Genomic DNA, 13,912 nt, shown 5'->3' with positions numbered 1-13,912 from the left:
TTTTAGGGACATAAACTTCTGTAAAATTAACTCATCACTCTGTCTTTCACTCTTGGCTTCTTTGTGAATTTAACAGCATTGCTTTGCTTTGTTGTATAGATGATGAATCTCCAGGTCTCTATGGATTCCTCAATGTCATTGTCCACTCTGCTGCAGGATTCAAGCAAAGTTCAAGTGAGTTGTAGTTCTGTAACACAGAGGTGTTAGGGGATGTTAGATAGCAGGGGGGAGATGATGGTGTGGTTGACAGCTGGGTGTGGATTGATTTAGGACTGCAGCATCTGGGATGATGATGAGGAGCAGTGGTGATTTGGGGAACTGGAAGTGAAATTGGGACATTGGTATAAATTTAGAGCACTGGTACTGGCTAACATAGCTTAAAGCATAAAAATAGGGGCAATGTCTGCAGTTCATTACTAGTTTTTCAAAAATACTAGATACCACATAATTAAACACTGTGGAGATAATAAGGTTTTGATGACTCGGCCCTAACCTAGTCTCAGAGGGATGTTATGCAGATGCTGTTGCCAGTGAGATCAGCTCTGATGTGCTGATGGGAGCTGGTGTCTACCTAGGGAAGTTTCATTCCTCATTGGTGTAAACCTTCTGCTTGTTGTGTCTTGATGTGGGAAATACTAGTTAATAGCACACCAGACTCTTGATAAAGGTAAAAGGCTTGTCTGTGCTGAGGTTATTTATACCTGGTAATTCAGCTTCGTAAGAGCAAGTTCTGGTCCAGATGACAAAATCTGCATTGGCCAATGTTGCTAGTACTAATACAGAGAAGGTATAAATGGTGTTTAATGTAAGATAGGAGGTTCTAGACATTTTTATGAAGTTTCTGAGTCTGTCTCCCCTTTCTCAGATTTGTATTGCACGTTAGAGGTCGATTCTTTTGGGTATTTTGTGAACAAGGCCAAAACCAGAGTGTACAGAGACACCACGGAGCCCAACTGGAATGAGGTAGGTTGGGTTGTTCTTGATGTGGTGTTTTCCATCTGACATCAGTGCACGGTGGGTAGAAAAACTGCAAATGAAAGACCATTTTGTCTGAAGCTCATGCTGCTTGCTTTGGGTTTGTGCAGCATGTGCTGCCTTTCAGCAATCACATTGATGGCAGATCCACCTGGCTCTAATTCCTTCTCACAGATTTTCTCTTGGTCTGGATGGAGTTAAATAAATTTTGGCAGTACAAAATGAATCTTGCGTTTTCCGGCACCTCATCACTTAAACAGAAAAGCTTGATTCTTATTATTTTTTTAATAAGACATCAGTGCAAATATACTGAAGGAGGATTTTTTGGAGGTGCTTTTATTTGTTGTGAGAAGAAAGAATTAGAAATATGCCTGCTTACAGCCAGTTTGCAGATTTGCTGGAGAGCAAAATTAGATGAACGTAGGTGAGTTTGTTTCTTTAAATGATGCTTTGCTGCATGTCAGTGAAACCTGGCTAAGGACCCAACTGTCTTAGTCTCTAATTTGGCCACATTATGTATACAAAATACAGCTCCAGTTTATTTTCAGACCGTTTTCATCAGGAAGGAGATCTTTACCAGACCTGAAGTGATCCTTCCTGAAGAGTTCTAAGGATAATAGATTATTAATAGACTGAAAGTCCTGCTGTGGTGTACTCATTGCTCTGTCCTTTTCTGGTGCTCTTGAAGGAGTTTGAGATTGAGTTGGAAGGCTCACAAACTCTGCGGATTTTGTGCTATGAGAAGTGCTACAACAAAATGAAGCTCACCAAAGAGGATGGAGAGAGCACAGATCGCATAATGGGAAAAGGGCAGATCCAGGTAAGACTGTACCTTAACTTGTTCCTGATATCACTGCTGCCAAACATGACAGGTTTTTTAAATCCTGGAGCATCCCAGAGAGTTTTTTCCTGCCTTCTGTTTGTTTCAACACTGGGAGTTTTCCTCCAGACAGTGAGAAATACAGTGAGATTCACAAATGGGAAGTCAGCAGCCTTTTTCCTCTTACCTTGCCCCCCTTGTTTACATCAGTTCCCTTATTAGAAAATATGTTTTTTTCAGGAAAAAAATAAGTTTTGGTCTCTTAATTTCTCTGTTAACTTCAACACTTCCAGCAGAGTATACAGAAGCTGCAGTGAGCCCTGGGGACTGTTGAGACAAAAGAGGAAGCAGTGAAAATACTGTGCAGAAGAACACTGCCTTCCCTTCTTCTCTGTATGCTGGAAATTTATTGATGTGTTAGCAAGGCTTTAGAGGACAGGGTTATTGTCCTGATAACCGCCATGTCCAAAGTTTAGTGCCCATGACAACAGACTGCATCTGAGATAAATGGATTTTTTGGACTCTTCCACCACTGTAAATCAGTGTGGGCACTTTGTGTAGCAAACACAATAGGGAAGGGGATGATTGCAGGCTGGTGCTGCTCTCCAGGAGCTGCTGTGTGATAAAGCTCCATGCAAGAGAAATCAGGCTCCTCAGTGGGTGCTGTCATGGTGAACAGATGTTCCTACACTTCCTCCAGATCGTTGCACTGTCTGTGCACAGCTTTAGGGGGCTGTTTAAGTATTTGCTCTGAGGGCGCATTCTTTACATTGGACTGGGTGTTGTACCCTGCCCAGGTAGCTTTTCCTTTCTGGTGTGCAGAATAGTGTTGGTTCACCTTTGCTTACCTTTAGGTCTTTGCCACTCCTTGGATGGCTGCTTTCTCCAGGATGTGAGTGATAATCACACAGGCCAAGGCCATCGGTGGCATTTCAGAAGCAGCTCTGATTGTGGGCAGCTTGCAGGATCATGTCTCTCTGTTACTCTAGAAGGGTTTGCTGTCTAAATAAGTTTGATGAGGACCATTCTCCCCACCACCACATTGCAGCCCTGAAGCTCCCATACTATTTTCAGGGAAAGCTTTGTCACCAAATGCACGGTGGGTGTTTGGAAGATGTGCATACAAATCAGTGAATACTAGTAGAAGGAGACTCTCAGGTCAAGCAGAGATCTGTGTGTCCCTTCTGCTGACAAAGGCTGCTTTTCTGTGGAGCTGAGCAAATACAAAAGAGCAAGATTTCAGCCCTGAAATGCCCTGGAGATTTGTGTGCTCTCATTGGAGAACTCTGCAATTACTGACCTTCTAAAGTCTTCAAATGCATAAGATTAAGTTGTTGTGGTTTTTTTTACCTTTTTTCCCAGGAAAAAAACACAGGAGTGTGTGTTTTTATGCACAGGATGTATATGCTGTATTAAAACATCTTGCATGAAGTTAATAAGTATAAATACTTGTTGGCAGCACTTGGATTCAGTCACTTGATTCTTTTAGGGAAATCTAAACAGCCTGAAAAGATAGATCAATAGAAATGTTTTGGCTAATACATGAATTTGTGCTGCGTTTTATCACAGAAAACAATCACAAGGGCTCTCATTTTCCGTAAATTCCCATTGCAGTTTTTAAGGCCTCTTGGTGACCTTTCTGAACATCCTCAATTCTCAGTGATTTCTGTTTCATCACACAGCTTGTTAACGCTATTGAGCAACAGCAAACTTAAGTCCTTGTGACTTAGTCTGGTGAGATTTGTGGTTGATAAGAATTATTAAAGGGTTTTATCTTGTTCTAATTTTAAATGCAACCTCCCAGGATTTCTCTCTATTAACTACTATCAAAATCAAATCAGTATCATTGGTTTTACATTCTTTCAGAGGTTCTGTTTCCTTTTAGTTTCTGGTCTGTGCAGGTCTTGCTGTTGTCATTATTATTCAGTCTGTTTTTGTTCTAAAGGCAACATCTATGAAGATGGGTGAATTTTTTCCAAAATTCCCCATAGTTAAGAAGTCTGGGAATGTCAGGAGTCGTGTCTGCATCCTCTAGTTGATAAAAACAGGGACAATTTGGTGTTGGTTAAATGGTAATGTGTTCTCAAGCCATGTATGTATTATTGTAAATCTGCAGCTTCCCGCTGCTGGGATTTCTGACTCACCACATTCTCAGTGCTGCAGAGAGGAAGACAATGAATCAGGGAGATGAGGACTGTTTGGGCTATGAAATGTTTATTAAACCTCTCCATTGCATAACAGCACAGGAGGAAGGAAGACTGGAAATTGGTCTATGTGATCACAAGCTTTCAGGAATGGGCAGTGATTTTAATAGCTCCCATTGCTCATATTTTCTCTTCCTATGGAATATTTTATTTACCTGCTTTTATAGCCACGAGCGAGAGATTTGTGGCTTGCCCATCTGCAAATTTTCTCCCTCAAAAGTAAAACTTCAAGGGTTTAATATGGGAGCAGCTCCTGTACAGGTGGATATTGAAATCCCCATGAGACCTAGGAGCGACAGTGCTGGATGTACACGTGGGTGGGGGCTTCTGTTATGCCTTAGGTACTGCGAAATGCAGAGAGAAGGTGCCACTGTAAATCTGAGGTTGGTGAGGAGTTTGGGAAGGGAGGAAATGGACAGATGTATTTTGCAGCTGGGTGCATGAGGCTGAGCTCAGCTTCCAGCTCAGTTTGTCTCACATTTTGAGCTATTTTTTCTTCCTGTTGTTACCTTGCAATCTGTCTTTGGCACTTGGATGGCACTTTTGCTCTTTGAGGTTTATACTTCTTGTGGCAAACGCTTCCCCACATTTTGAGTATAGCTGCCTTTTTTTGGTCTTGAGACTGTGCATACATGTATCGGCAGAACTGGCCTCAGCCTTGGGAACAGACTGCCTGAGCAAACGGATGCTTCATCCTGTGATCCATCTCCTCCAGCTGGTGCCTCCTGGATACACAGCTTCATTTGTTGTTTTTACTGCATGATCAGCTCTGCTGAAGCAAACTGTTTACTTCTCCCTCAAAGCAGTGCTGGAAAATCAGGGAGGATGTGACCTTACAGCAGTCATTAAGTGGTAGCAATGCACCATCATTCTTCTGTTGCCATGCAGAATGATCACTCTTATCTGCTTAATTATCTGGGATGTCTCATAGCAGCACACATGGCTTTTTCACAGGCACCGAGGTTTGTTTTCCATGCAAAACAGGTTGTCACATGCCGTACCTCCCAAGTGCCAACTCAGAAAACCTTGTACATGCTTGAATTCCTTTAAACAGTTTTCTCATGCAGAACAGTATCTCAGCAATGAAAACAGGGTGGAAATGAAGAAGGCAATGGGTCATGTCTAAGGGGTGATGGTGACAAAGATTAACATGTCAGCGGGGAGCTTGGAGAAGAATGGGGTTGTGGCTGGACTGTGAGTTTCCAGCAGCAGTGAGACTGATAACATGTATGACACATCAGTTACGCTTAAAAACTGATTGAGTGTGAAGTTGCCAGGGAGATTTAATAAAGGGAGGAAGTAATGCAAATAAATAACATAAAGCACACGTTAGTGTGCTAAGGCTTCCTCAGTCATTGTTCCCAGACATTTCACTTCTGCTGATGCTTCTTTGTTTTTTCCACTTTCTGTATGTTTTATCTTCTTGGGGACAAAAATCAGCAAACTGTCTGTGGTGATCTCTTAAAACAAAGCACAGACAGATTAGTGCCTGCCTTGCATTTGCTATTGACCAGTGTCCTCCATTCGCCTTTCCCCTGGTCCCTGCCTCTTTGTGTTCTGCATGCTCAGCCTCTGCTGACTTCTGTACACTAATTGTGTGCCTTAATTCATTGCTAATTTGCTAAGAGCACTAGAACCTTGCACACAGAAATCCCTGCGGTGCCAAGCTGCTTTGTTCTATTGTGTTTTGTGCAGGATTCAAAGAGGCATTTGCTTGATTCATTAGTGAATTTAGGGCTGTAGTTTGCCACTGCCAATGCCAAAAATGTGGGCAGCAAGAGACCTGGAGGTGCTGGGGGAGCACAGCCCATTTTGTTTATGTTTTCCTGTGCAGCACTCACTTCCAGTGGGGGCTGTGCAAATAAGCCCATAGGGCTCTTAGCAGGTCTGTCCTGTTTGCGTGGATAACCAGCACAATCTTTCATGCTTTTGGTGGGGGATGAGACGGGTCCTTTGTCACTCAGACCTGGTAACTTGTGAAGGAAATGTTTAGAGGTGCAGTACATTTCATTGTCACATCAAGGCAGAGGCGGCCATTTCATAGAGCCTTAGTGCTCTTTGGGCTCTTAGTGCTCTAAGGGGCTCTGTGCTCGCTCAGAGCAATCTCCTTTTGGCCCTCTCTATGTAGATTACATTCTACTCAGTGCTCCTTCTTCCAGGCCACTGATCTCCAAATCAGGCCAAAAGAATGACCCCATTTGTCACAGGCTGCAATCTGTGCTGGAGCATCACATTCACTAACTCTTTGTCATCAGTCTGCTTTGTAACCTGCCTGCTCCTGATGCCCTTTCCCTGTGCTGCTCTCACTGGGCTCAGAAGGTTGATCCACTATAGTCTGGGACTAAAAGCTTGCTCAAGGCATAAATGATGTTTTCTGCTTCCCATTGACTCTATTATTTCCTACTGTGATTTTGTCAGACTGTTAAACCTAACTTCCTGCTTCATTCAGTACTGCTGAGAACTTATTCAAGCTTTGTTCTTTTATTAGTTTTCATCTGCTTGACTTTGTTACTTAAAAAGCACCTTGGGTTCATTTTTTATTGTTGTTGTAGCCTTTGATTTATGCAGGGTTGGCTCAGGTCAGCCCTGCCTGCCTCCAACAGTACAAGCTGTTCTCTACCAGCAATCAAACAGCAGGTGGGGAGCACAGGGTCCCTCCAGCCCTGCAACAGAGCTCAGAGACAGAGGAGCATAGGCAGCAATTGGTGCACCAGCAGTCCTTGCTCAGTCCCCATTGTTACCCAGCAAGGAAGAGTCTCTGTGAGCTCCCAGCTCCAGAGCGCTGCTTTTGCTGGTTCTCCCTGTATGACATTCACTGGGGAGACAGAGTAGGACTTCCACTCATATTTTTTTAATGTCTGTTTACTTGCTTTTGTTTTGCACAGGGGTAGGAGTTCTGTAGCCATAACCTAAGCAGAACTGGTAATACCTGCTGGCTTAAATGAACTGGGCCATGCTAGAATTCTCCTTTAACTGTTTTGCACATATTCAAAACCCTCCTTTCCCTGCTATTCTAAGTAGTCTCTGATACAAATAACACTCTCAGTAACGCCTTTCTACCAGCGGACAGAAACTGTTTCCAGCTTGGAGGATTAGCTGTGGCAGCCTCTACCATCAGCTCCCTCCTGATAGTTTTGTAGACAGCTGAATGTCAAGCTTTCAGGAATACCGAGCGTGGTTGCTTGTTCATAGGAAACCAGACACTTCAAAAATGGTTTCCTCTTGATTCTGGGAAATAATGCAGTTTGATAGAAACCAAACTTCCATTACGGAAATTCAGGGGGGAACAGCTGAGGTTCTAGCCAACTTGTAGGGACCTTGGCCAGGCACACAGGCGGGGGCGGATCTGTTCCGCCAGAGTTAAAAGCAAACCCTCTTGGCAGACAATCTGTTATTTGGTCTTGCTGAAGTGCTGCAGCAAAGCGCTTCTGCACATCAGCCTCCCGAACCTTTCTGCAGGTCTCAGAATGTGGGAGCTGTTAGTCACTGACTTTTCCTTACAAGGGGTCTTCAGGAATTTTTGCCACAATTACACCTACAAGAAGCAGTCCAACTCAGCAGTTAAGCGTGTGTGTGCTGGCAGCACCCTGCTGTGGGATCACATCCGTAACAAGGTGCGCAGAGACAAGGTTGGCCTGACTTGCTCGTCTGTTCCTTCTTGGGGCCTCTACAGTGTGAGTAAGGAGGGAGACTTCTCTCAGCTTGTTCTTTTTCAGGGAGTGGGGCAGGAGGTTGGGGGAAGTGCCATGTGTGTGCCTGACAGTAGTACTGGGCTCATTTATTGATGGTTGGAAGCATGGTGGTGTGTGAGATCTCCCAGAAGGTGGTAGGTGCCACCTATCTTTGCTGATAACTGTACATTCAGAACACAGAGTGTGGTGCAGCTGGCTCATCCTGAGCTCAGGTGTTCCAGAGCCAAGTGTCACAAAGCTGCCTCAGGAGGCACTGAAGTCTGTTTGCTTTTGCTGGTGCAGGTTGCTGATGGAAGGAAGGTCTTTTCTGTCTTTTGCCAGTTTGAGCTAAGGGTCTGCAAAATCAGCTGGTTTTGGACTCTTTCAGTTAGTATTGGAGTTGTTGGGTGATGTTTGAGGACTTGAATCAGCTGCTCCCCAACCTCACAGCTGTTCACTCAGAAGAGATCAAGCAAAAGCTGAAACTGGGATTTTTCTTCAGGCTTTGCTTCAGAACCTAATTCTGGTTAGTGAATTCTTGCAATAGCAGAGTGAGGTGTTCTTCCAGGTGCTCTTCCTGACTCTGTGCACAAGATGAAATTAAAAGTAACATCCAGGTCCAAGTGGGACAGCTTTCCATGGCTTTTGAACTGACTTTCTCCTTCTCAGGTGGATTCTTTCACTGTTAGATCCTGACACAGGTTTTATTTGTTCCAAGTTACCCATCTCTGTGTAGATCACATTCCATTTCTATTCCTTTGTCTCACAGTAGGGTTGTTATGTCTTTTGAATTCAGCAGAACATAGTCCTTCTTGGAAGCCATTGGTTTTGAATTCAGCAGAACATAGTCCTTCTTGGAAGCCATTGGCTTCATACCACAGAACTATAAAGTTCTCAAGTCTGGCTTTTTATTGCAGCACAGTAATTTTGCGCTCATCCAACCACAGCTGTCTGTGGCAAACTTCAGTCCACTTCACCCAGTTGAGACCAGATTCCAGCATCTGTTTTCTGCCATACATTTGGAAGGTTTTATGGTACCATGGGAGGAACAGCTCTTGCAGGAACTGCACTTCAGCAGCCACGGCTTGTTGAAACTATGAGGAGGCTTCCCAAACTGAAGCAGTGTGAAAGCAGAGCATGCATAGCCACAAAGAGATTTCCTGTGTACACAGACACAGAGATTCCCAATTCCTGATCTTATTTCTGAATTTTGAAAGTTAATTTCAAAGCTTCTTTTAGGCAAGAAATTAGAGAACAAAGGGGATCTTCTTTGACTTATGCGCTTGGAACTTGCAGCTCTTTGAGAAGGAAGGAGATCTGTTTCAAATCAGTCTATTTTCAGAAATCTTTCCTCCCCTTTTCTGACTTTTAGCCCTGCGGGACGGGACAAATTTGGCCTGATGTTGATGTGCCTGATGTTCTACAGCAATAACTGCAGTTTCCCTTTCCATGGAATGTGAAGTTCTTAGCTTTCAAATACTGGTCTTTCCTTGTTTGAGGTTTCCTTTGCTGTTGAGCAGACACTGCACCCATGTTGCTGGGTTTTCTAAATGAATGAGTTGTCATCATCATCCCAGCTTGGAGAATGGCACAGTATGTGTCCTGTTACCCAAGATTTGGGAAACCTTGGAATGTGTGTTTTCCTATGGGAATGAAATAATGCATTGAAAGTGGTGGAACTTTGCTTACTCACAGAAGACTTTCAGGCTAGCTGACTTCGCCAAAGTCTATTCTTGGCTCATGGGTCATTTCCATGTTTTTCAGCTGGACCCACAGACACTGCAGGACAAAGACTGGCAACGCACGGTCATCTCAATGAATGGAGTAAGTACAGCAAACAGCACTGCTTCCGCACCTCTGATGTGGTTTATGTCTTTGCTGTTTGTTGCAGAATAAAAAAGAGAAGAAAATGCTTGAAATATAACAGCTGCTCTCTTCTGTTCAGGTTGAAGTGAAGCTGTCAGTGAAGTTTACCAGTCGAGAGTTCAGCCTGAAGAGGATGCCATCACGGAAACAGACAGGGGTCTTTGGGGTCAAGATTGCTATTGTCACCAAGTGAGTGGATGGGTTGAATTTCTCCCTATTGCTTTTTGAGAAAGCCAATTAGCCAGTGGGTTGCACCTGTCTTAATCCCACTGAGGGGTGTCTCAGTACAGTCTGCTCCACTCGGTAGCAGTGCAGATGGCTGTTGCTGCAGAAAGATGATGTACATTTTGTGAGCTTCGTTTTTGCATGGGGAAAAAGACCAACATGCATCCAGGCTTGGAAACCTCGGGTGTCTACTTCCAGCACGTCACTTCTCAGAGCTCCGGAAATGCCCCTTGCCCTTTTACTTTGCAGTTAGTTGGCTTGGTCACAAAGTTGCAGAGCCACTAAAGGGTGTTATTTCCTTTCCATAACCAGAAATGTTCGAGTTCTTTGGATTTCTGTTGTGTTATTTTAACCCCTGATCTTTTGTCACAGGTTGTTTACCAGAATAAACCTGTTTGTTCTGTTACATGCTTTGGGAAGCGCAGTGTTTCCTCACTGTGGAACTGCATTAATTTGAAAGCAGCAGCATTGCTATGTATCCAAGGGTAGTTTGGGAATGCTCTGATTATCTCTGCAGGGCTCCGGACACAGGGGCACTAGGGGCCGGTTAGAAGCTCTAGTGCTCAGGGCTGCTGCAGAACGACAGGGTGATTTTAGCCTACCTGTGTGGCTGGGGTAGCAAAAATTAAGGGCATGAGCTCTACTGAACTCTTCTGTTTTCCTTTCTTAAGGAGGGAGAGATCAAAGGTGCCTTACATAGTGCGCCAGTGTGTGGAGGAGATAGAACGCCGTGGAATGGAGGAGGTGGGCATCTACCGCGTCTCTGGGGTCGCAACTGATATCCAGGCTTTGAAAGCGGCCTTTGATGTCAGTAAGTATTTGTGCCTGATGTTTTCCTCCTAACTGTGAGAACCTGCGTGAGCTCCATTTCAGATGGCTGTGCTATTTTTAATCTTACATTCCTTGAGAAGCATTAAGAAGGAGAGATTCTCATTCAAGGACAATCATTTTAAACCTAGCTGCATGTTTTATTCATATTCCTCAGCTACAGATGTGACCCAAGACATACGATGCAATAGATCCCTGTACCAAATAACACGGCTGTTATTCCTCCCAGCAGACATGACATGGCTGGTTTGCAGGCCTTGCCAAGACTGTGCATGGCAGGTCGCTTCCTCAGGGGAAGCAGCAACCAGAAGCTGCAGTTTTCCTCACTGCTGCCTCCAAATTAATAGGAGTCCTTGGAATTGTTTGAGAATGTTTTGTGAAAGGAAGCGAGCAAAAATAAATGAAACAATTCTGTGGTTGATTAGGAAGAAGAGGTGGTTTAGCAGATGGTCAGGGCTCTTTTCTTGGCTCTGTGGCTAGACTGCTATGTGCAGACTGTAAATTCAGCTAATTTTGATCAGTATTTTAAAGCCTTCCTTGATCTCGTACAGAACAATGCTCCTTAATGCCGCTGCATTTAAAGGAATGGCATACATGTCCCCAAAAGAGATCCAAACCCAGCAGATTAAACACCTCCAGACTGCTGTGCTATGGAAAAGGAAATTTCTGCCATACTTTCAGCATCCACCTGGTAACCAAAAGACCTCTTGACCTCTTTTTACTTTATTTTTGTGGCATTTCTTCAATTCTCCTATTATCCTTTCTGTCCCCCTAAGCTACCAAAAGCATTGATTTGTGAATCCTCACTAGTGCAAGTAAAGGTGTTTCATACTTTGAAAAACAACTTCATTTACATTAAATGCTGTTTTCTGCTAAGCCAGCACTGGCTCTGCTGGTTGATGGTTGTTTTCAGGGAAGGAGGTGGTTCTGTTGTTCTTTAAAGTAACCAAACTGAAATGTGAGCCCTTGAATTGCCTGCGTACTTCAGCTGCACTCAGTAGGAGTTGGACAGCCTCAGAGTCTCTTATTCTAAGCTGTTTGAGGCAGGGAGCTGGAATAATCAATGCGAGCATTAAGGAAAAGCTGAAATGCATACAAACGCAGTCATGCAGGGCTTTTTCTAGATCAGGACTAGGTTGCTGATGGAGCAGAAGGAACCAGTGTGAACTTCCTTCTAGTTGATATAAAGCTGGAAACTGCAGCCATTTGTGCAGCATTTCTCAGTTGGCATTTAATTGAGAGAAATGTAAACAGGAAAACTCTCAGCTGTTTGGACAAAGACAGTGGATAAACAAGGAGTCAAAGCACGCAAAAACTGAATGCAAGGCCAGCAATTTATTAACCCTTCTTCCCCTCTTCCCTCTTTCAGATAACAAAGATGTGTCAGTGATGATGAGCGAGATGGATGTTAATGCTATTGCAGGCACATTGAAGCTGTACTTTCGAGAGCTGCCTGAGCCTCTCTTTACAGATGAACTGTACCCCAACTTTGCAGAGGGCATTGGTAGGTAATAGCAGAAATAACTCTTGATGACTTGGATCTGTGTGTTAAAGATGCTTTTCTGCAGGAGGCTGCTCCTAAAGCAGTACAGAACTGTATTACAACAGAACAGAAGGTTGGAACAAACTGTAAGGGAAGTGGAATGGATCTCGGAAATTAGCTTTGGAATGACATCATCTTGCAGCAAGTTTGAGGATGAGCAAATGCCATTCTTTTTTGTAAGCTGGAAATGTCTGGGTTACTGAAGGGCAGACAAAGATTGAATGACAGCCTACTTGTTGAGTATGTGCTTTTTGTTTGCCCAGTCTTCCAGGGAAGTCCTCTTTGGAGGGGGGAAATACCTTGTTATATTTAATGAAGGGGAAAACATCCTAATGATTTCACATCTGCAAGCATGTGAACTGCTAGAGGGAAAAGGGTTTCAGACACTGGAGCATTTGTGTATGCCTGACCTGATGCAACTACAGTCCATTCAGGACCAACTATATTTGTAGGTTTGGGACATTATACAGTCAGTCAATTTTTAATTCACTGCTTACGGTAATGTTTTATTATTTTTTGTCTTGTAGCGCTTTCAGATCCCGTTGCAAAGGAAAGCTGTATGTTGAATCTATTGTTATCACTTCCAGAACCCAACCTTGTCACATTCCTTTTCCTTTTGGACCATTTAAAAAGGTAATGCTTGGATCCTTTAGATACTTATTGAATGTGTAAAGTATCATTATTATGAAAAGAGGAGCCTTCTTCTCGAGCACAGGCTGAGTTAGGCAAATGAAGAAGCATTTGCTGATTTGATGCGCTCATCATATAACTACTGATTCTTCATGCTCATTTAGTGAAGCACTGAATCCCAAATTGCTTTCTCACCGAAACTGAGAGGATTAGAACTGAATGAAAGGGGTAACAAAAGTCTCAGGACTTATCTAGTGCAAATGCAAATCCTTTCTGTGATATCTCCACAAAACCACACCTGCATCAGGGAAGGTTTCAGTATTAATTGTGAAACTTTGTGTTTAAGGGACTCATCAGTGCTGTCTCAAAGGGTGTTGCTTTCTAACATATCTTTAAAAATTCCAGTTCTGCACTTCTGACTGGAGTTGTCAGCTCCTTGTTCAGACTGGTCTTACTGATCTCCTCTGTCTTTGCAATATGGTTGCAACTGTGAAAAAATATTTCCACGTGTTTGATAGTGATACAGTAAACTTGTTTAATACACGCACATTATTTTAGTTAGTATATGTACATACCAGAGACTGTCACTGTAGAGGTCGAAGATGTGACTGAGGTCCTGGATTAAAATCCAGGAAATCTAGGCTTGTTTTTGTTACAGACTCATGTTCCAACCTGTGTGCCTCAGTTTTCTCATTTATGAAGCTAGGATGGAAAACATTCTTGTATTCCTGTCTCACTTCTGCCTGACCAAACGATCAGCAGTCCCTTTCTCAATCAAGGATCTGTAGAGTGCCTAGGATTGTAGCTGTCAGGTCAAGGTATTATTTATGTATACAGTCAATTTGGGAACATATAGACAAAGTGCTTGCTTCTAAATTTGTTCAAAAGGAATAAATGTAGTTAACTTACCAAAGAACATTTCCAAACTCAGATATTTACAAAGATCCAACTTGTTATTTCTTTTCGTAGGGTTGCTGAGAGGGAGAGCATTAACAAGATGTCCCTGCATAATCTTGCGACTGTCTTTGGACCAACGCTGCTCAGACCTTCAGAGAAGGACAGTAAAATCCCTGCCAACCCAACCCAACCTATAACAATGACTGATAGCTGGTCACTAGAAGTCATGTCCCAGGTAAAACTTGAAATGTAG

The 13,912-nt window shown here is 43.3% G+C and overlaps 1 protein-coding gene across 2 annotated transcripts in view; it reads left to right on the top strand.

Annotated features, from left to right (window-relative positions):
* BCR (BCR activator of RhoGEF and GTPase) overlaps positions 1 to 13,912 on the top strand; it is a 92,724-nt gene that overhangs the window by 71,024 nt on the left and 7,788 nt on the right. For both annotated transcript variants that reach the window (XM_015878272.2, XM_015878271.2), the window contains 9 exons: positions 100 to 174; positions 866 to 963; positions 1,664 to 1,795; positions 9,435 to 9,494; positions 9,616 to 9,725; positions 10,433 to 10,572; positions 11,959 to 12,093; positions 12,660 to 12,765; positions 13,732 to 13,894. In XM_015878272.2, coding sequence (XP_015733758.1) covers positions 100 to 174; positions 866 to 963; positions 1,664 to 1,795; positions 9,435 to 9,494; positions 9,616 to 9,725; positions 10,433 to 10,572; positions 11,959 to 12,093; positions 12,660 to 12,765; positions 13,732 to 13,894 — 1,019 coding nt within the window. The remainder of the gene's footprint in view (positions 1 to 99; positions 175 to 865; positions 964 to 1,663; positions 1,796 to 9,434; positions 9,495 to 9,615; positions 9,726 to 10,432; positions 10,573 to 11,958; positions 12,094 to 12,659; positions 12,766 to 13,731; positions 13,895 to 13,912) is intronic.

Source organism: Coturnix japonica, chromosome 15, assembly GCF_001577835.2.
Source record: "Coturnix japonica isolate 7356 chromosome 15, Coturnix japonica 2.1, whole genome shotgun sequence".
In the NCBI taxonomy this organism is placed as follows: Eukaryota; Metazoa; Chordata; class Aves; order Galliformes; family Phasianidae; genus Coturnix; species Coturnix japonica.
The sequence above is the reverse complement of the archived record's forward strand: the minus strand, read 5'-3'. Positions and strand labels throughout refer to the sequence as shown.